The sequence below is a fragment of the Dermochelys coriacea genome, chromosome 2 (genome assembly GCF_009764565.3).
Source record: "Dermochelys coriacea isolate rDerCor1 chromosome 2, rDerCor1.pri.v4, whole genome shotgun sequence".
NCBI lineage: Eukaryota > Metazoa > Chordata > Testudines > Dermochelyidae > Dermochelys > Dermochelys coriacea.
Window position 1 is genome coordinate 207917066 of NC_050069.1, and position 22163 is coordinate 207939228.

Genomic DNA, 22163 nt, shown 5'->3' on the forward strand with positions numbered 1-22163 from the left:
ATCTTGGAAATGCATCTTGCTCTTTTGATAAATCCCTACTAGCTGTAATAGCAGAGGTATTAGTGTTTGAAATCCATTATTGTTACAATTATTTGTTCTTAAAATGTTAAAGACGTGTTTAGGTGACAAACTATATTTTGGTTATTACTGTATAGCTCAGTAGTACAGTGGTCAAAAAGGAAAAGAGAAAAACAGCTGAGTAGTAAGTAGTAGTAAGTAGAACTAGTAAGTCTTAAATAATGTTTAATCCAAACAATCGGCAGGAAATTTAAATCATTACATTTAAGACAATTTTTTCGAAGTGTTGCGACCTTATAGACATTTTTCATTAGAAAGAAAGAAGTTATGATGTTTCACTATGTATGCATTATGCACTATATATCAATGATGTTTTCGTTGGCCAACATATGTTGCATATTCCTAATATTGTCCTGCTATAATAACTGCATGTATATAGAAAGTAAAGCATACAATAGCTATATGCTGTAATAATTAATTAGTGCATAATTTTGGAGATATCAAAATGATATCAAAAAGCATAATTATTGAAAATATGCTAATTTTTAAAAAATCAGTAAAGATGTAATACTTTAATTAACTCGTTTTACACATAAATTCCACTTAGTATACACTTCTACTGTGAAACACAAGTATTCACCCTAATGTTTAATATAAATTATAGTGCGATTTGTTTTTATGAAAAACCCCACAAATAAACACTAAGTGGCAACATTTTGCTCATTATAGAACTTGACCTTTTAAAGATCCCCTGTATTGTTTTTAAAAGTTCCTTCTGCACACCAGATATATACAAACTCTGGACGTGACATCCTAGCTTTGTTTATATCGCTCCAAAGTATGGATTAATTTTTCTTCGCTTTGTATAGATAGACACGACCAATCTGCTAAAAACGTCTATTCACCTACCAGCGATATCTGCGTTCATTGTAAAATGTATCTAGAATGTCATGCAGCGCAGTTGCAAAGCACATAACATGATTATACACGTTGCCCTTTCTCAGCCAGACGAAATAGTTGTAAAGGAGGAATGAATGGATTTTGCTTCTCAAAATGAAATGCCTTCTTTTGTTTTTGCTGCTCTCACCGAGGTTAGCAGGGGCAATGCACGGTGTTATTTGCTTTCTAAACGTGGAAGTCCCAATGACTGTATTAAAAGAGCAATTCAAAATTAGACAAAATAATAAACAGTATAATTGTGTTTAAAACAGCAACATAATAGCAGTTTTACTGCAATTACCTAGACATTCCGGGGCTTTAAGAGTACATTATGTCTGTTTCACTTAGCAGCAAATAAAGCAGAGGGCTAACTCCGCCTTGGGTCTCTGCTTATTCTTACACTGTCTGCACCCTTAAATCTTTTCAATAATAGTTTCTAATTGTTCTACAGATATAATCATTTGTCAGGATGCATTTTGTTTTCTCTTGTGTTAAAGCATGTTCTAACAGACTAAGTACCCTACTTCTCGGGGAAAATACATAGCAAACCATCAAAAGTAAGCAAGTATATTCTGCATCGGCTGTGCAGTGTCTTTTAATATAATGTTAGCTGGACTTGCATTATTAATTGCGTTCTTGCCTTCATCCCATGATTTCCCTTTGTTCAGATAGGCATACACGAAAACAGCAAGTCAGAGTCTTTAAAGGCACGACAGAAATTGAATGTAAGTAGGAGCAGGAAATAGTCACATACAAACCTTTTTTCAGAACTGCAGCCCGTTCTATCCCCAACGTTTGTGATTTATTTAATTAAGAGGGGACTGCAGCGATTCCAAGTAGGTGGTGTTTCCCGATTAACCGTTGGTCAGTTCTGTCATGTCTGTTCTGACACAAGCTGAAGTTGACTGCCAAAAGTGCTATAAAACCGCAGGTCAGTCTAGAACTGTTTTCGGTTCTCCTAGACGCGCCGTGTTCAATTATAGCCTTAAAAGCCCTAATACAAGTGCAAGAATTTGTTTGCCATCAAACAGAGGCGGGGCGAACCTCTGCAATGGTGGCGCCTTTGTTATCTCAAAGTCGCTGAAATCCTTTATACATTCCTTTTGTCTGGGAAAGGGGGAAATAGATTTTTAATATCAAGAATTGAAAGGGAGGGAGAAGGGAGATGAACAGTGCTCAGAGAGCAAAATAGCCTCTTTTTTTTTTTTGTAAAAAGGCTAAAGGGGAAACTAAATAAAGGCAAATGTGTAGAATTAAGGAAGAAGTCTAAGCATTGATGCTGCAGAGTTCTTCTGCGGCTTAAAAACATTTTTGCAATCCCCAAACGACAATGGAATCTTCAGGTAGCACTTTGATGACATGCATATCTCTTATTTCCATCCACTTTCTGGCAAATATGTCAAGTTTGAAGATTAATTAATAATTTCAAGTTCAGCTCACAAACACTGAGGGAGCATGAAAGTTCTTGCAGCACACCAAAATAAAGTGTTCATTAAAGGGATATGTCCAGAGCATTTGATTTGTGATTCGTAACCCTTGTAAAATAAAAAAGGCATATAAACATTAACGCTAATAAATTAGTTTACTCCACTACAAAGTAATTACTTGATAATGTTGATATTTACAGCTTGAATTCAAATGTAATAGTTAACTATAATTTAGCGAAAATACATAATGAGAATATTTAGTCAGTGCAAAACATAAGATTTGTTATTAAGTAAGGTTACGATAAGTTAAGCAATAAATAAACAAATCAATGTTGACATTTAAATACCGAAGATCTCCAAAATTTGCAATAGAACTTTCCCCTGATATATATAAATATTTCCACTACATTGTGGACCTAAAAAAATTCAAAATGTTGTTGTCTTAATATTTTTAGATTTCCTTCCATTGCTCACCCAGGTCCACAGGAACAGAGATGGTGAAATATTTCCAATTTCTTAATTACGCCAACTTCACAATAGTTATTTGTGGCCTTAGTTTAATTCTGTTTTGCTGTTTTGATTAAAATGAGCCAGAACCTAAATATTTCTTTTCATTCTGATATCGATCAGCAGAATAGGAAAAATGTTTTTTTCCCCAATAGTGTAAGGTTGTTCATGCCTCAAAAGGTGCTGGCTTATTTCTCTGTTTTCTTTGGCAAAGATCATTCGATGGGATGTGCATTTTTGTTGGCAGATAAATACTTTTTAGTCTCTGCCCTGTACAGTCCGCTTTCCACATCAGCCCTTTCATGTAACAATAGTAAAAGCTTCTCTACGTTTTTAAAATAGATCTATCTGGATCTCAACCTCCAGCGATGGTCTGAAGAAAAAAGAAAAGTATCTGGGTGCTGCAAGTTTATTTCTAGGGGTTAATAGGATATACAATATTTTTAACTAGGCTTCTGGCAATTAAACGTACAATATTTGTGAAATCGGGATAGCCATTGGTTTCCCAGGTATTTAGCAGCACTGTTTAGGCAAAGAGATCAGCCCTCTTTACGCAGTGGTCTGGAATTTAAAGGACTTCCTAACATTGAAATAAAAAAAGCAACGTTTTGGAGAAAAGGCAAAAAGGGAACCTGCATGATGGGAATAAAATGTGATTAAATATCTCGAGCAAAACTTGGGGCGAACTTGGGTGAAACCGGACAGGGTATTTGAGGTTAATATGTTAAAAAGTGAAGGAAGACACTAAGCGCTTCGGAAGTGAACATGAATGCGAGCATGTAATCTATTCACCATGAAAATCAGTACAGACTTGACCCTGGCACATTCTTCCAAGCAAAAGCCTGCAGGGCGACTAGATTCTGCACAAACAAAAAAATACCGAACAATTGCTTTGGAAACATTCAATGCTAGAAATCAAATAGCAAGAAAAAATCATTTAATTTCTTTTTTTTTTTTTTGGTAAATATACAAATTAAAAAGGTCTCACCTAACATGTGGGAATTGCTAATTCTTTCTACTCCACAGCGATCTGGTGCAATTGGTGAAACTAATAAGTAGGAAAAAGTGTCATGCGTCTTTTTGTCCTCTAAGGGTACACAAAGCAAACATGAGTTATATTTTAGATTACGTGCTTTTGGTGAGAATACCAAAGTGACGATCTGTTGCTTCCCTTGAGATGGCTACAAAGAAAAAAGGGCCCATACTTGCAGCTTGTCAATTTCAACATTTGGTCACATGACCAGCACCTCCCTGCTAAGGATGGGGATAGATTTCCACGTCAGCTTACGTCTCCAAATTTCTTACTTCACGGATCTGCTTCAAAGAGGCAGCTGCATTAGAGAATCATGTTAAGCTCAGCTAATGCGGAGAACCCGAGGTAGCCTAATGATGGATTTTGATGAGCGTGTTCCTTGTTCCTCTAACATGTATTTGCCAAGTTGTACTTACTACGTCTCGGGTCCTGATTTCTCCAGCCTCCCTTCTTTTTTGCCCCAGACCCCGTCTTCTCGCCCTATGACATACTCCTACTCTTCCAACCTACCCCAGGTCCAACCTGTGAGAGAAGTTACCTTCAGGGAGTATGCCATTGACCCCTCCAGTAAATGGCACCCCAGGAACAATCTGCCCCACTGCTACTCAGCAGAGGAGATCATGCACAGAGACTGCCTGCCTGCCACCAACACGGCTAGCATGGGCGAGATGTTCGGCAAAAACACAGCAAACGTCTACCACCCCCCCACCAACGTCTCTTCCAATTTCTATAGCACGGTGGGGAGAAACGGGGTCCTGCCCCAGGCTTTCGATCAGTTTTTCGAGACGGCGTATGGCACCACGGAAAACCTGTCCTCAGCGGACTATTCGGGAGACAAGAATGGCGAGAAAATGCCTCCGACAGCTCCTGCAACTTCAAGTTCGGAAGGCGGCTGCGGTAGAGAGGCGGCAGCGGCGGCCGCGGAGGAGAAGGAGAGGCGGAGGAGGACAGAGAGCAGCAGCAGCCCGGAGTCATCTTCCGGCAACAATGAGGAGAAATCCAGCAGCTCCAGTACGTATAAAGGCAGCGCCCAAGCGCTTTATGAATGGGAGTTTGAAATCTAGCGCACCACCGCTGTTAAATTTTTATATGCTGTTTTATAAGCATATAAGGTTTATGAAGGGCCTTTAGATTTCCCCCAACAAAACTTTGTTATAAGAGGCAAGATCACGTGTTTAGTGCTGAAATTGGCCGTGAAATACCCACCGGCCAATGGATGCCTTAAAAAAAAAGCGTTCTCCTTCCCTTTTTTTTTTTTTTTTAAATAATAATAATAATAATAATAAAAAAGGGCTCTGTGGTCAACTCTTGAAAATATAATAACGTACGTTTGTGCCTGTAAAGTCACCAAAAAGGGATCCTGACTCCTTTGATATCAAGGTGATCCAGTGATTTTATAAAAGCCATGTGTTGCACCAGAAGTCTAGTTAGGGGCTGAATTCAAAGCCATCATCATGTTAACGATTGCACTAGCATAGCGTTTAGCAGATAAAGTAGCCGCCTGAACTGTAGCAATATATTAAAAGAAACAAATTAACCTAAAGCTGGCCTTTTTGTCTAAAGGAAGCCATTTTACTTAGGCATTATGGCAATTACGTGTTGCCTTCTGTCCAACAGTCTGTTACTTACAATTGTTATTCAATCTGTCAAAGTCTGATTTTTATATGTGTTTTTAAAAAGGCAAAGCAAGTAAACAACTTTGAAAAATACCTCTACAGTGGCCTGTATCAGAAAAGGAAGTTGGGTGTTTTTTTTTAAAAAAAGGGATAAGACCAATATTTAATTTAAAGAGCTTTTGAACCTTGAAAACCTTCCAACCAGAACTACTCCGCGTATTGAACTTTAAGCCTAAGGTGGCACATTGAGAGACGACATTGCCATTCTAGCGATATACCTGCATTTTAAAAAACTGCGGAGTCAATCAGAATGCAATGGTTTAATAGCAGCCTTAGACGCAGTGCCATTTCCACTGATTTAAAAAGGAGGGGAAACACATTCATGGAAATGTAAGGCCAGTATCTGTAGACAGAATAAAAATCAGTTGTAATGGTCTGGAGAAAGACTGGGGTTGAAAATGTGTTTACTAAAATGTGTTTACTAACGTAATGTCCCCTGAAGTGAACCCGGTGATTAACACAGAAATGTCTATGTGCAGCTGTTTGTTTAGTCTGTCAGTGCACGGTACCAAGCATCGCATATAGCTTTTGAAAAGTGCAGGCTCAAACAATAAGGCAGGTACTCTAATACTTGTTCTGTATTATGCCTGTCCACATTGCCGAAGTGACCCGTTTTTTGCCATCATTGCTTTTTCACATGAATAAATGTGTGCTCTGCATATTCCGTACCCTTTCCCCACAAAAAGGTCAATAAGGTAAAGAGCTAGCCTGTAGAATAGGACCTAACCGTTATACCCATGGAGTAGGCAAAACACTTTACATATATGCCCCTTGACCGAGCTTTTTCCAGTACCAAGTTTCAAACACTTCTGCCTTTTTTCATTCCACAGGTGGACAACGTACCCGTAAAAAGAGATGCCCATACACCAAATATCAGATTAGAGAATTAGAAAGAGAATTCTTCTTCAGTGTCTATATAAACAAAGAGAAACGCCTCCAGCTTTCACGAATGCTCAATTTGACCGACCGTCAAGTAAAAATATGGTTTCAAAACAGAAGAATGAAAGAAAAAAAAATTAACAGGGACCGATTACAATATTACTCAGCTAATCCACTACTTTAAAACTCATAGCGTTTTTCAAAATGAGATTAAATTCAAATTTCGCCCTTGACAAGGTCAAGCCACAGGGTTACATTTAAGAAGGAGGTGTGTAACTGACGGGACTATGAGAACTATGATTTTACATAAATGTAAATCAACTCTGGACTTTTAATTTTTTAATTTTTGATATTTGCATATCAACTGGAATCGATTTGATGTTAACACACATGGCTTCTAGCGCCAACAGGCCAGCCACAATCGTTGCTCTGAGTGCAAAATTCATACCTCTTACCTTTATAGACAGTTCCGTTCGTTCTGTTATGGTTTCAGTAATTAAAAGTGGAAACTGAACCTTTGCCTATTCACTGTTTAACTATTGTTTATCTTGTTCCTTTGTTTTACTGTGGAATGTGTGTGTGTGGAAATTACATGTCGAGTTTACGTGCTGAGGACCACTGCAAAATAAAGCTTCGCAAAATATTTTTTTTTCCTTCGGAAGAGAATTTCTATCTTAGAGCAGTGCTCCATTACTAATTGATTTAAATAAAAATAAATACATATTCCTTTACAAGGCCAATCAAGAAGGTTATAGTACAGACAAAGTGATGGAGATAATCGTGTTTTATTGGGTTCGGGGGGGGGATGATATGAAAGACTTGATTATTTACTTTAAAAATATGTCAGGCATAAATTTGCCATATATCGTAAAGAAACAATCACTGAAAATAAAATGTTTAGCAGTTGTCATATTAGCTCTCGATTTATTTATAATAACTGTCTATACCTTGCCATCCTTTAGAAACTAATCATGACGTCCATATTTAAACGTTAAAAAATGGCAAAATGAAATCCAAAGTTTTAAAAGACAAAAAGAAATAGAAAACTAAGATTCTGGCTTCTGGCTCACAAACTTTCTTCAGGGAATACCTGTGGAGAACAAGAGTTTGGTAAATACCACACAACACTTAAATGTAACTTGGATTTGTACAATACACTAACATTGAATCACCAAAATAATTTAATCTTCTGTTTCTTTAGAAGGTTGCTTGTAAGGAATTTATTCAGAAGCCGAACAATGTAAATATGGTAATTTTGTTTTCATGTGTTGTTGTCTACTTTAAATGTCATGAGCTCTACTTCGTCCCTCAGGCGACATATACAAAGAATCGATAGTTGTTTGGAGTTATTTTAAACATATACATATATATATATATATATATAAATATATATATTGTCCTGCAGGAACCAAAGCGAGAAAAATGCAATTAAAAAATATTTAAAATTCTATATCAGTTTACAAAGGATACGATATTCTATCGTTAAGGTAATTTGCTGTTGAGAGTACGTGAATGTATATTTCATACAGGAACAGTGTTTTACAAGACTTGTAAATAAAAAAACATTACCTATTTTGTTTTAATACATTTTTTACATATTTTTTTCCTTTGGGGTGAGAGGGTGCCTTTTTTTCTCTACATGAGCAACAAATTGGTGATAATTATTTTTGAACAATCAGCTTACCAAATGGATGTAATTTCTTTTTACACAGTTCACAAAATGCAATATCTTTGTATTACATCACTGTTTTCAATATCTATCATCTATATGTATATACAGTTTTCTTTTAATATGCAAAAGTATTTGGTTGCATGTATACAATGAAACAACGCACAAAGAAATAAAAAAATGGAAATTTATATTTTTATTCTGGTGCTACATTACTGTGTATTGTTTTAGCTAATCCAAATTTTACAATCAAAATTTACTGTGCAAATTACATGCCTATTTTTTCTAATCCTTCACTATCAGCCAAAGCACAATGTTCACACTGGTGAATAAACTTGCAGACCGAGGCTCTAAATTTAAATCTAAATTTCAATGGATTAAAAACAAGGAAAAATAATGCTTTTAGTAATTCACTGTAAATATCACTCCTTTGTTCTCAGCTGTAAAATACACACAAGACGATAACTTGCTACCTTCTAGGAATTACAAATCTATTGTTTATTTTAGACCACACATGTCTGGACGAACCATTTAAAAGTTATTTTTAGTATCAGTAATGTTCGGGAATATTTTATCACCATAACCCTAAAGCGAAGTTTAAAATGAGCTGACATGTGTGTGTAAAGGAGTGAGAGCCCTAAGAACATTGTGTTCTTGGAAAAGCCTTCCATGTGTGAGTGGTGGAACTGGGCTGTACGAAATTGTCCTTGATCTCGAAGGGGGGAAAAACAAAAGTTGGGAAAACAATGTCTAGATGAGACTGTGGTAGGGAGAATGGCATTTTAATCTCTAATTTTTGTCCTAATCTTAATCAGGAAAAGAAAGTACATACTGTTTTTGAATTGTTTACTGGCTTTGAACTTCTGTATTGCTTTGGACATCACCCATAACCTTGAGGTGAAGGGCTAAATGGCTCTGGACCTCTGGTTGACAACCCCCACCCAGTCAGACAACGTCTCGTCAAAGGATTTTTTTAAAAAAGGAGGAAAGGGGCAGTTTGCTTGCTTGTTTGTCTGTCTAGAATGCTACAATAGTATGCAAGTTTTAAAACAGTTGGACGGATAGATACAGATGGAAAGAGAGAGAGAGATAGAGAGAAAAATAGATGAATGGCAATGAGTGTTTAGCAAGAAGCTTCCTTTCCTAGTTAAAAATTAACTGATATTCATGGCTACTCCTGGAGGCAGTTGAGCCATGGCGTATCTCTGGTTGGGATTTGATTTCCTAACCCAATAAAAACACATCCTCTGTGTTGCTGTGACAATGTGATTATAAAAAGTGTCCATGACTTGTTCATTTGCATATATGGAATGCCCTGCTATAAACTAAGGAGAGGTTCTATAGCAATTTCTTAGATATAGAAATTAGATCTGAATAACACTTGTCTGGACACATTCTCTAGCATCTTTTTACTGGAATAGTGAGTCTGAATTAGTTAGTCAGTCACTGTTCCTCAGGTGCTTGATTGCCACAAGATGGCGTGCTTCAGATCAATGTCAAAGCCGCAGCGGGAGAAGAGAACCCCTGGAAAAAAAATCTTGGCCTTTGTTCACTTTACATTCTAGCAGCAGCACGTTAAATTATTGCACTTTCTATGCTATGGTTGGCAAAAGTAGCTTCGGTGGATTGCTTACTTGACACATCAAGTTAAACATTTCGCAAGGCATTCCTGAAAAATTTAATCCCGATTGATTTTGGTTTAGAAAAAGTATGAAGGTAAGTGCTTAGATCTGCCCTATGTACAGAAATTAAAATGGAATGGGCTGTTATCAAACTAGTTCTTGGAAAGTTTGCATGAGCTTTATTTGTTTTGTTTCCGTTAAGCATTTTGGAGGAAAACTATAGGGAGGAAAACTATTCCAAAAAATTGATGGTTAAACTTAATACGTGAAAGAATATTTAAGAGACTTTCTAAGTTTTAGTCGACTATTTTTTTTTTTTACTTAATAAAGTTTTGGCTAACAGTATGGAAAAATCCACTTTATGGGGAAAATTTTTCAGAAGAATCCTGTAGATTTCTTCCAATTATACAAATCGTTGCACTGGAAATATGATGAAACTTGACATTTATGTGTAGAACACTAAGGGTCTTCAGTCAAATAGAGCTATGATAACATACACTGAAAATGACAGGTAATTTTGATGTTCTTATTGGACTTGAACCATAGTTTGCTTATTGGTCAAAATTTTAATGGAATGGCTAGGACAATATTTGTTTTAAAATGTCTGAGGCAAACTTTACTCTTTTCTTAGTTCCAGCTGGCAATAGATGTTGGTAAACGTATAGTTAAAGTCACTTGCACAAGGAATAAAATATTTGATTGCGTATTAAGTCAGTGTTTGAATAAGACTAAATTTAAAATATTTACTATCTAGCTGTCGCAGATAGAACACTGTTGCAGAGGGATATAGGTCAAACATCCCCATTTTCTAAGGCATGAGTTGGGATGTAGTCTCTAAAGTATCTTCAACGTATAATTTAGCAGCTACTTCTGGTTATTTCTCCTGTTTCTACAGTTCCACGCTTCTTTAGTAAGTCTGTATTTGAAAAATGTGTGGCTCTATGTGAATTCACTAGTTTAGCCGCGCATTTCAATACACATGGTACCATAGTCTGAGTACTTTGCTTTTAAATATCAGATTCAAATACAGTTAACTTACACTTTGCTTTCTAATTCTGTAATACTGTGCAATCGAATAAAGAGACTAATGAACCTGGTCTGCAATATTACGCGAAAAGATCATTTAAAACGTAGTTGAACGAATGAATTGTTAAAAACCCACACGCAATCACAGAGTGTATTTTATAGAGTGTATTTTAGATCACTATCAGAATCTATGTATTAATTAAGCAAATATATTGCATTTTTGATCTTTTTTTACTTCCGCGGATAGGCGTCAATGCTTAAAAAGGCACCTCAAAATAAAGCGGGACGAATACCGAAAGCCCTTTTAGTAAATTATATTTTACACCACTCAGATTAGGCTCAGCATACTTAATAAAATATTTTCCTTGTTGTTCCCTTCCCCCCATTCAGTACTCAAATGAATAAATCAAAGAGACCCCAGCAGTAGTTAAAGCGCCCTCTGGTTACAAATTGTTTACTGATGGTCTTGGTCATAGGACAATATTTAAAAAAAAACAAGCTTGCTTCTTACAATAACTGTTTATTACTTCACATGGTTTGGGATAGCGTGTTTTGTAGGAAAGAGTCTAAAAGAAGCTCAGTATTTACTTTGCGTTAATTATTCATGGACACAATTTTATTTCGCCTGCTAGTGATACCACTTCCTATACTATAGCGTGGTTTTTCATAATGTTTTGTCACACCTTTTTCATCTAATGGTCTAAAATTGCAATTTGAGGCCAATATTTATCTAGCCATCTAGCTAGCTAGCTCTCAAGCTGCCTCCACCTCGAAAAGGGATATATATACTTTACATCAAAACTGTATTTAAAGATAAGGTAGTCACAAAAAAGACAGTAGCTATATAACTTGAAATGTTTAATATTACTGTCTGTCCTAAATCTACATTAAAAGTCATATCTCTACTTCTGTACCCTATTAAGGGCTACATAGACGTTAGAAAGCACAGCGTTCTCACGGAGGTTAGTGAATAGGTAAATCCTTAAAAATGGTTCTGGTGTAATTTTTTATACTGTATAGTAATCATAGGGTTCTAAACTTCGGAAAGGGCTCATCAGAGTTATGTGCAAAATACACTGCTAATCAAAATTAGTAAAATGGCACACAAAATATAAAATATATTCAGATGATAGAAGGCCATCAGACGGCGGTAATACAATTAAATTACAACCTAAATTTCAAAAAGGATAACCTGCTAAAACATCCCAAGGTGCATTTTGTCCCTTACAAAGTGAAACAATTTCTAGTAAAGATAAAAATTAGCGAGCTAGTCATTTATCACCTTTCTTGGCATAGACACGGTTTCTAAACCTCCTGATTGAAAGCCGCCTACTTTGGACCAAATCCAGAAAGTAAAGTAAATCTGGCACACATACACGGTCCTGACAACTGACAGTTCTAATATTAAATAAGTATTCACTGACTGCATTAGTTTTTTGAGATTTATACAATGTAATCTACCTCTATATACTCATATAGGCGGCGTACACACGCCCATGACAAAATTCAGGAAGATTTAAATTTTAGCATATTGCAATTTGCCCACGTCAGAAACAAAAGCATATTTTAATTAGCATACAAAATAGCATCAGCCGATTAACAGTGTTGTACCTTTTGCTTTGTCTAGGAAATAAGAAAGAGATAAATCATTATTTAGCTTGCTATATTTCAAAGTTTCGAACCAGAGTTTGCATGTGGGTGAGCGGTCCTTTTTAATGTATTTCTTTTAGTTTTTAATTTTTAGTCTAACAAATAAAAGACTTTAACGACTCTATTAATACATTCATTACACTTTTGTTAGATCGATAAAGTTCTATTTTAATCTTGTTGTCTGTGTATGCAATTAATTTAGATTCTCCACCAAATAACACTTTTTCTTGCTTTGATGCTTATTAAACTGTACTTGCTTATTTGTATTTACCTCCAGATGGTTTTGCTTATATAAACAGAATTAAGAAGAAACTATTTCTCGTCCCTTGGAATACACAATATTATTCAAAATTTCTTTAAAGTCGGGGTTAATCTTTAAGAGACACATTGTTAAGTATTTAAAATGTAGTAGCTACACACGATGCATGCCAAATTAGTTTAGTTTATCCAGAATTGGCCATTATCTTTTATAGTTAAGAATCAAGTGAACATTATTAGTTTTACTTCACTGGGTTTGATGATGTTAGTTACTATTTGCCTTGGCCTTGTTAGCGATTAAAGAAAGCACAGATAATACACAGCCGAGTTGAGTTCATGATCTAGACTAAGTGCTTTGACCATCAAAGCAACACTGTTCATTACTATAAACAAAACAATAAAGGGCATAGATTTCTGTTTCCTGTTGCAAGTTATTGGTGAATAACTATCCTTTGGGTTAAAGTAATCAGCATTACTAATGCTAAAAAAGAAGCCCTCTGTGGCAGATCTTTTGCTACAAAGGATAAAAGAAAGAGTTGGGTTAAAACCTGTTTTCTTTCTTTGATTAGTCTGTGTCCTGTATTTCATCTCCCTGATTTCTTTGCTTTAGCATTTTTTAAAAAGGCAAATCCAATTCTTGTTATAAAATTTGTAATTATTTTATTTAGGCTGACAAGGATTTTACATACTTTTTCTATCATCCTTTTTCACTTTATTCCAAAGCTAATTTTAATTTTAAAAGCTAGCTGGTTATTTAAAAAAAACAGTTTTGGAAGGATTTCAAGCGTTACTCTTCTATTAGTATAGTTTCTAGATTTGCAATCCATTTCTATTTAATTTGGCAAATACAAAATAAACATGCCGCAAGAGCAGACTCCCCCGGTGTAAATTTTATACCTGATTTGTGTAGAGAAATACATTTGGAACGTGGAACTAAGGGTCACATTTCATTTTATTTAGATCTGTATTTATAACGTTAAGCCTATTGATAATAACCTTCCTGTATACTAGCCAATAAACTGGTTCCTTATATGGTATTAATTTTGTTAGCAGTGATATGGCCCTCACAGGAATCTGATAAGGTTTGTCTATCACACATTAACACATTGTGGGGTAAGTCGAGTTTGGGAAATACACACAATATTACAGCAGGAAAAGAAAAAAATAGAGGGGTTCCGATAGGCTGCTTGATGTCCCCAGATCACTGCATCCGACCATTACGTCCAGCTTGGCAGTCGTATGTAAGCAACGGTATAATGCTCGTTAGATAACGTTTGAAAAATAAGCAGCATTTCCATAAAGATTTTATGGGCACTGCAAAGTTGTAACAACCTCTACCAGCTCACAGCTTTTCCAGCTGACGGGGAAAGAACCTTAGGAGGGCCCCTTCAGCTTAATTTGTCCATGGAAACTAACATTTGTGTCCTGCTGTTTTCCGTACTTTTCAAAATAACTTGTCCAGGGGAATGTCAAAATGTGGAAAGGAATTGCCTCGTTGTAGACAAACACTGAAATATTAAACCACGTGAGGCTCGACAGATCAATAGATCGAGGGGAAATGTATAGAGTACACTGTTATTCTTGTAATATTCTCCTAGATGCTTTGAACGCCAAGGGTATGCGCTGCAGGAGTGTATGGCTGAACGCCTGCCGGTTCTGACTGACACAGTCAAGCGTGGTCAGAAAGGAAGCCAAATGACCACTTTAACTGTTTCCTTGGCATTCTTATTGGTTACGGCTGGCTTTATGGCAGAGCTGGGTGCCAGAATCAGGCGAGCATTAAGATTTAATGAGCAATATTTATTTTTCAAACGGTTATTGGTACTCATCGGGAAGCCAAGACAACCGATCCTTTGCTTCTAGGATCTAAGAATCAGCTTTGTGTTTTACATAGAAGACCCATATGCTAAGCGGGAATGTGTCACCGAATGCTTTAAAAAAATATTTAAAAATCCCACGCAGCCATAGACCTTGCACAAAATACCATAATTTCTCCAAGTCATTTGTATGATTTTTAAAAAGCATAAATGAGAGATGATATAACTTTAAGTGAACCATCATCCAGCTATTTCATTAGAAAGTCTATCTAACGCTCCGTCTGCATGCCTGTCTGTCTGTGCTCTGCCTAGGAGCTCCGCTACAATTACATATTGGCTGTACAGCATTGTCTAATATCCCAGGATTAGTTGTCTTAGTATTTTACTGAGGAAATGGACGCTACATTTTCACAGGTTCATAGTGAATGATCCACATGAGAAAATTTAAAACATAATTACCAACAAATAAACACATAAGGCGGGTGGTATTATGTGGGAAACCATTCTCACTGTGTAGATTTGGATTCTTTCCGTGACGTCTATCTTTTCATTTGAAATGTTAACCAGACTTAGGAAAAATCCAAAGTGAACCATAGTATGAGAAGATGCAATCTCAATACCAGTTCTGCCCCAATGACATTAGTTATTAATTGATTCTTCAGTACTCTAGCCAACAACTGTTCATCTGTAGTACATTTCCGATTAGTTTACAGTAATTCACATTTGGTGTTGATGTTATTCTGGAAATTGCTAATTTCTTCATAATTTAAGGCTACAGGAGCCAGAATCCTTTATAGCGTCAAATGGTGCGAGATAAATAAGAACAATTTTTAAAAAGTAGGCAATCAAATAAAATGTCACAGACTAGCAGTAAAAACAGGGGATTCCTGGCTTTATTAATAACATCACAAACACATGCTGTGCAAGGAGGCGAGCACGCCTTACTTCCGGAAAGCCCAACTGTAGGAAAAGAAGTGACAATAAAAGGTTCATTTATATACCGTTTCATTTTAGGTAATAATAAACATCAGACTGCTCTGCTACCTTATAGCAGTGAATGTGATAATAGAAGAGTATAACGTATGCTAACACTAAAATAAGGTAGGAAATGGCTGTATACTTTTCAGTGTGCAACTCTATCTCCGCATACATGTATACCCTTTATCTACCTATAGATATAGGTAGATTTAGGTGTGCCTCTATATGGAAATAGATATTACACATTAATATACATATATATTCTAAATACAGAGGTCGACCTGAGACCAGCTCTCTGCATACGAAACCAAACTGGGAGGGGTTGCTAGTAGGGCTTGGGTTACCATTGGCTGTAAGCATTTGCCGTGGTGCGGGGGTATCTCTAATCATATTCAGCATGTTTTGCACAAGAAATGTCAGCCAGAAAGGGCTATCGGCTCCCTTCGCCAAATTATTCCACAACAATGTCATGCTCAGAGAGCCCGGCTGCAAACTCTTTTTTGGTAGACTCCTTGATCAGCTCAGGCAGAGGGGAAGGAGGAGGAGGAGGAGGAGGAGGAGGCGGCGGCTACTATTCCAACAGTAGTGTCTTTTTGCCACAGGCGTCCGATTTGTCCTATGGGCTGCAAAGCTGCGGACTTTTCCCAGTTTTGAGCAAACGCAATGAAGGTGCTGCTCAAAGCATGGTCCCCACTTCTCATCCCTACATGTCAGGGATGGAGGTCTGGCTAGAGCCCCCAAGGTCCTGTCGCCTGGAAGAGCCTGAAAGCCAGCAGGCTACCTCCTGCTCTTTTGCTCAAAACATTAAAGAGGAGAACTCTTACTGCCTCTATGATTCAGACAAATGTCCTAAAGGTGCAGCTGCCACAGATCTATCTACTTTTCCAAGGCTAAACGCTGAGGTCTGTCCCATGAGCAACGCTAGTGGGGTTCCTGTCCCAGGCTACTTCCGCTTGTCTCAAGCTTATGGCACTTCCAAGAGCTACAATGCTGGGCAAGTTGTTGCTTCCCAGTTCACACCGCAGCCCCAAGTTCGTTTTGATGCGGCTCCATCTTTGCCTTCAGTCCCAACAGAAGCGGGGAGGATAGAGACCGAGGAGGCTTCCCCCAACACCTTGGCTTGCGTCTCCCAGAGGGAGGAAGACGCTCAGGCTTCGCCTTCGACCGCAGAAGAACTCTCCCCAGCTCCGTCAGAAAGCAGCAAACACTCTCCTGAGAAAGAACCCATAGGTAAGCAAATAAAAGCCGTGTGAGGATGATAGTTACATCACAAATGGAAAGGAGGATTCGAGCAGCCTGCAGAGCTGGCAAGAAGCGCCGCTCAGACTGACCTTCTGAACTTTTTAATATTTGGGCGTGGGGATGTAGTAAAAATTAATGTCCATCCTATAGTTTAAATGTTAAAGCCTCCGCTCTGGGCAAGCCGTAATCTGCATGCGGTTTAAACATATAGAAAAACAGAGATCCATCTTCCCAGATGATGTGAGGGTGCCTAAGAGATAGCATAGATGTTTGTAAAGCATCCAAAATAAGCAATAGGCAGTGCCAATAAATAAACCTATTAACGTGGTAAGTTATATTTTACGATCCAGAATGCTTTTCAAAATAACTGGCGCGTTGAAATGTTCTTTCTACGCACTGCTATCAAATTAGACTGATGAATGCTCCACGAATATCCTTCAGTGTCTTCAACAGATAACAGGGCTGTTATTATTTATTATTGTGATCCCATAGGCAAAAATAAAACCCTAGTGGGAGATATTGTCAGACTTTTAAGTTGCTGATTATTTTACAGTTGATTTTTTTAGATATAATACAGTTGCTCTATTAAACAAAAAAGGAAAAAACAAAACCATCACCTACCCCACTAACAAATCAATATCTAAATAATAGCAACAAACACCTACGAAGGTACCTTAGTTTGTTTTTAAAACTGGGTAGAAGCTTCCCAATTAAGAGGAAAATAAGGCGAAATAGCTCATCTTGTCTTCCAGCTGCAAAGCTCGCTTATAAAGTTTAAATCCGCAGTTTTTGCTAGAGCAGTTTTGAAAAACAGAAAGAATAAACTAAACTGCAATACAAGGGTTGGGAGGGGGAGCCATTTAAAAAGCCACTTCCATTAAATTAACTCACCACTAACGTATCTCCATCACTGTAGGAGCCAACAATTCGTTTCATTAGAAAAATGGAAACACAGACATTCAGTTTTAATGATCTCCGCGGGCTTTTGGAGGCTAGATTTTTAAAGGAAACGCCAGCTACTCTAAACAAGAGGCTGAGGTGCCCACAAGGACTCCCTAAATTAGAACTATGACCAGGGGGCCAGCCTGAGGAACCCCTTTGCCTCGTGTCATCTGGTAATGTCCCTTTTTTACTTTCTTAAAACTAGGCAATTCAAAAGGAGAAAATGCAGCAAACTGGCTAACCGCAAAAAGTGGCAGAAAGAAACGATGCCCCTATACCAAGCACCAAACTCTGGAGCTGGAAAAGGAGTTTCTATTCAATATGTACCTGACTCGTGAGCGTCGCCTAGAGATCAGCCGCACGGTCCACCTAACAGACAGACAAGTTAAAATCTGGTTTCAGAACCGCAGAATGAAACTGAAGAAAATGAACAGAGAGAATAGAATTCGGGAGCTCACAGCCAACTTTAATTTTTCTTGATAAACCTATTAACACATTTTTTTATGGGTTAAAGAGCCAGTATCATTTTCCTAGGCTTTAGTAATCTGCACCTGTATGGATTAAGGATTTTATACATTCTCAGTATGTCCATAACTTCTTTACAGCTATTTCTGGGGGGGGAGGGGGAGCCATAATGATGCATAAAATTCCGTGTGTGTGCCGCCCTTGTTCCATTACAATTGCCTTGATGTTATTTGCTTCTTTAACCATGAAACAGAGACATATGAGTTCAAGAGCTGCAAATATTTTTTTTTCCACTTGAAAAAGTAAGCAAACCCGGTTAAAGGCGAGTTTCCATTTTAAACGATAAAAGGTATATGTGGACCGTGTGTAGCTTAATAACGAATAACTGAAGCCTTACAATAGTTCTATGTAAAGGGACTTAAACTTTTTTTCTCCCAAATGGCAGGAGTTCCAATAATTAAATGCAGACATACTTTAAAAGAAGGGCTTCGGGGGAACTGGTGTTAGGCTCTGTTTTCTTTTTCTTTTCCTTTAACATAACAACCAGTATCTGAAGCTTTAAAATTGGCCAGGAAAATGAGACCTCTTCTCTTTAAGGATATAAAAGATCTTGTGTTGCTTATGGACTAAATTATTACACTTACCTCTGAATTTCACCCACTCTGTCTGGTGTAGATATTGACCATAATGTAGTTTTGCTTAAATATGTGAAATTAGTGGATTTTTGTCTATAAATGACGTTACCGCTGGTAACGCATGACAAGCACACAACAATCCCCCCCATCTTGAGAAAAAAAATAGTCCCTTTTGCTAGCTAAGTTCATTGAACATCAGAAGGACTTGCTGAGCCAAAGAGCGAGGGAGAATGTGTCCGTCTATTCTTTATACTGTGAAGTTACATGCATTAAAAAGGTCAAACGTGTGGGTGCAAAAAAAAGGGGGGGAATATAAATACAGATATGTATAAATGTCTATTATTATAAAATAACGGTACTGGTTTAAGCAAATGCATTCTATCATTATTATAAATGTTAGTTCTAGCTCTATCTAGTACTTACCTTAAATCGGAATAAATTAATATTGTAATGCTGCTGTGCGTGAAAAGACGATGTTTATGTTCTCATAGAAGAATAAAAGACGTGGAATGAATCCTTTTAATTTTACCTCTTTTTGTGACTGTTTATCCTCAGGTTCTACTTTATGTCTTCAAGAACTTTTACAACAGGAATAGTTGCCTAAACACCCTGCAATTACTTTAGGAATCTATTTAAATATTACCTAGACGGTCGTAATTTGTCTGGGCCATATAGCAATGGTGCAGTAAGGTTTGTCGGCTTTTGTTCAGTTTTATGACTTGCTAGTATATCTGGATTGTTGCTGTCTTGGACGAGTGGTTTCAGTTGAGTGAGGAGCTGCATAGACAGAGGAAGCAAATTACTATTTCTTGAGTGTAGCGTATTGATTTTTTATTTTATTTTTTTTTGGAAAAATAAAACACCTTGAAATATGCTGACGTCTTTGACTCCAAAGGACGGTGAAAAATCTAGCTTTAGCAGATGGCTCAGAAGAAAATCATAAAGGTGAGCACATGTAAATGAGGGTATTATTAAGGTCTTGTTCTTCTTATCAAACAGGTTCTAGCCACATTTACACGTCAGTATCCTCTGCCTTTCTACCTGGCTGCATGTTGTCAGACTTATTTAATATGCTTTCTCTTTCCTTGCTGCATGTTTAAGTATTAAAGAGTTTTGCACTAGGGGGGAACAAAATATAGGGCCTGAATAAGGGCTACAGCTAATTCTTTCTTGCGGGCGGGGGCGGAGGGGGGCGGGAGAGAGATAGACTTAACCCGGGCTTATGGCGAGTCTTTAGCTTTTTATGATGTACCATTACCGCGCACGGCTTTTCTTCACTTTTTCATGTGCATGGAGAATTAGAAGAAAAACTCACAAGAGATTATCTCCCTTCCCCCCCCACACACACACATTTTAAAGAATCCTTTCCAGATTGGAGTCGGTGACCGGTGTAGGCTTTGGGGGAGCGAGGGGAGGTGGAATGTTTTGGTCACATTTCTGGTTTTATTTTTATAGCGGGATCCTTGCGTAAGGAACACGGCTATGGGGAGCGTAATAATTAGAGCGCTGAGAACTGTTCTGTGGTTTAGGTAGTTTCATGTTGTTGGGGCTCCAGCTTTCTCTCTGCAGCACGAAACTGCCTTAATTACTTCAGTTGAAATCATCACCAGGTATAATAGTGCGAGTTGGCTTACTACCGAAGAAATCTTACAGCTGAAGCTATCGGTAGGCGTCAAGTCCCAATGCCATTGTTTCCTATCTGCAACGAAGGCTTCATTCACTTCCCAATAAACAGCCAAGGGGAAAATCTTGGGGAGTTCTTCAAGGTTAGCTAGTTCTTGAGTAAGCCTGCTTGCTTATGGAATTTTTTAATATATCTTGTAGACTCCATTCAAGGTCAGGTGCGGTTTACATTCTGCTCAGCAATTGTTCTGTTTTTTTGGGGGGGGGCTGGATTTTTAAATTGCGATACAGTTTAATTGCGTGGCAATATTCATACACTCTGTCATCCCGAGTCCCTGTAATATAGCGTCAATTTAAGTGAACAAAGGTGGCGATTGCAACCAGACCAGAGACAGAGTCTAGGTTTTTTTTGTTGTTAAGATATTTTATGTCATTGTGTCACTTTTTTTTTTTGCATGCACACTGTTGTGTTATTCCGTGTCCATCTCAGCCTTGAGTGTACCTAAAATCTAAATCTGCTTCTACATATGTCCGGGGATTAATCATATAACACACAAAAGTACCTTACCGGAGGTGAACCGGTAACCAGAAGTGATTTAAAATCGGCCAAACCCCATTTCCCTATAGCTCACAAGGCCTCGGTTACGATCATTATTACTGTGTGTCCAGGCGCCGACATTCCATTGAGACTGAATGAGCAACAGCGACCTCACTGGGCCTTGTGCAGGGGATCTAGGGCTGCCGGCTATTGTGTACATGGACCAAACAGAAATAGGAGCTGCAGCCCTTGTTCAGATCACAGGCACAACATTTATCCTTAACGTACATGATCAAGATTTCTTCTGGCTGCAAGGACTTGGGAAGTATTTGAAAATTGAATATCCTTTTTGATCATTCATTTTTAACCTTTTCAGGGCTCAGATACGCTACAGTGAATAAAAATAGTTTGGAAATTGGATTTTCACTGATTATGTAGATGTGTTATAATTAGATTCTCATATGAAGGGATGCATTTACAAAGAAAGCGTCAAACCTTTAAATTGCAGACATATGACTCCTAGTGTATATGTCTGTATACACACTGTATGTATGACGATGTATACGTATGTATGTATGTATGTATATATATATGTTTATATATATATATATATATAGCATAGTCTATCTATCTACCTATCGATCGATCGATCGATCGATCGATCAAGTTATAGTGTGTGTACATAGGCTTGCCTCTGCTTTATTTAAAATGTTTAATGTATAATTCTAATTTCATGAGCACTTATCCCAAGTTCTATACAAATTTCCATTTTCAAATTTCTGGAACTAGTTAGTTTTAAATGGAAATAAGTTATTTAAGAGGCGATCCAGCAATTTCCATTCAATCAAGACTGAAAATTTATCCAAATGTGAAAGCCTATATACAAGCTCTATAGTGCATTAGTAGATACATTGCATTTACTATTTCCCTTCAGTTAAAAGTAGCAATATCCTTTCTGTTACATTGGGTTTAAAAATCGTATCTAAATTGCAGCTTTACTGTTGTGATCATACATATAGGGAGGAGAGAACCATTTTTTAAAATTTCTACAGATAAAATGTTCCTTTTCTAAATATCCCGAGATACCATATACACAGGCCAATTTATATTAACTTTTCCTGGTAGTGACTCTCTGTCTACGTGATTATGTTTCCTATGGTTTAAAATTATTAGTGATGCAAACTATATTAAATTAATAATTTCAGTAGCCTGATTATTA

General features: G+C 37.3%; 2 protein-coding genes and 1 long non-coding RNA gene across 3 annotated transcripts; 2 read left to right on the forward strand and 1 right to left on the reverse strand.

Annotated features, from left to right (window-relative positions):
• Positions 1 to 1096: 1096 nt before the first annotated feature.
• On the reverse strand, positions 1097 to 2348 carry LOC122458968. Its single transcript, XR_006279352.1, has 2 exons — positions 1716 to 2348; positions 1097 to 1165 (listed from the first exon to the last, which is right to left on the reverse strand). It is a non-coding gene; the product is annotated as an uncharacterized LOC122458968 (long non-coding RNA).
• A 1848-nt stretch (positions 2349 to 4196) lies between these two features.
• On the forward strand, positions 4197 to 8309 carry HOXA11 (homeobox A11). The gene is made up of 2 exons (XM_038391243.2): positions 4197 to 4935; positions 6431 to 8309. The coding sequence occupies exons 1-2, from the start codon at positions 4254 to 4256 to the stop codon at positions 6661 to 6663; spliced, it is 915 nt and encodes a 304-aa protein (XP_038247171.1). The 5' UTR covers positions 4197 to 4253; the 3' UTR covers positions 6664 to 8309.
• Positions 8310 to 15851: 7542 nt separating this feature from the next.
• Positions 15852 to 18831, forward strand: HOXA10 (homeobox A10). Its single transcript, XM_038393069.2, has 2 exons — positions 15852 to 16729; positions 17889 to 18831. The coding sequence occupies exons 1-2, from the start codon at positions 15913 to 15915 to the stop codon at positions 18161 to 18163; spliced, it is 1092 nt and encodes a 363-aa protein (XP_038248997.1). The 5' UTR covers positions 15852 to 15912; the 3' UTR covers positions 18164 to 18831.
• The last annotated feature ends 3332 nt before the right edge of the window (positions 18832 to 22163 follow it).

Coding starts and splice junctions, on each gene's coding strand:
- HOXA11 (XM_038391243.2), top strand. CDS start 4,254: ATGCGGAGAACCCGAGGTAGCCTAATGATGGATTTTGATGAGCGTGTT. Junction 4,936..6,430: donor GGAGAAATCCAGCAGCTCCA/GTACGTATAAAG, acceptor TTCATTCCACAG/GTGGACAACGTACCCGTAAA.
- HOXA10 (XM_038393069.2), top strand. CDS start 15,913: ATGTCAGCCAGAAAGGGCTATCGGCTCCCTTCGCCAAATTATTCCACA. Junction 16,730..17,888: donor TCCTGAGAAAGAACCCATAG/GTAAGCAAATAA, acceptor TCTTAAAACTAG/GCAATTCAAAAGGAGAAAAT.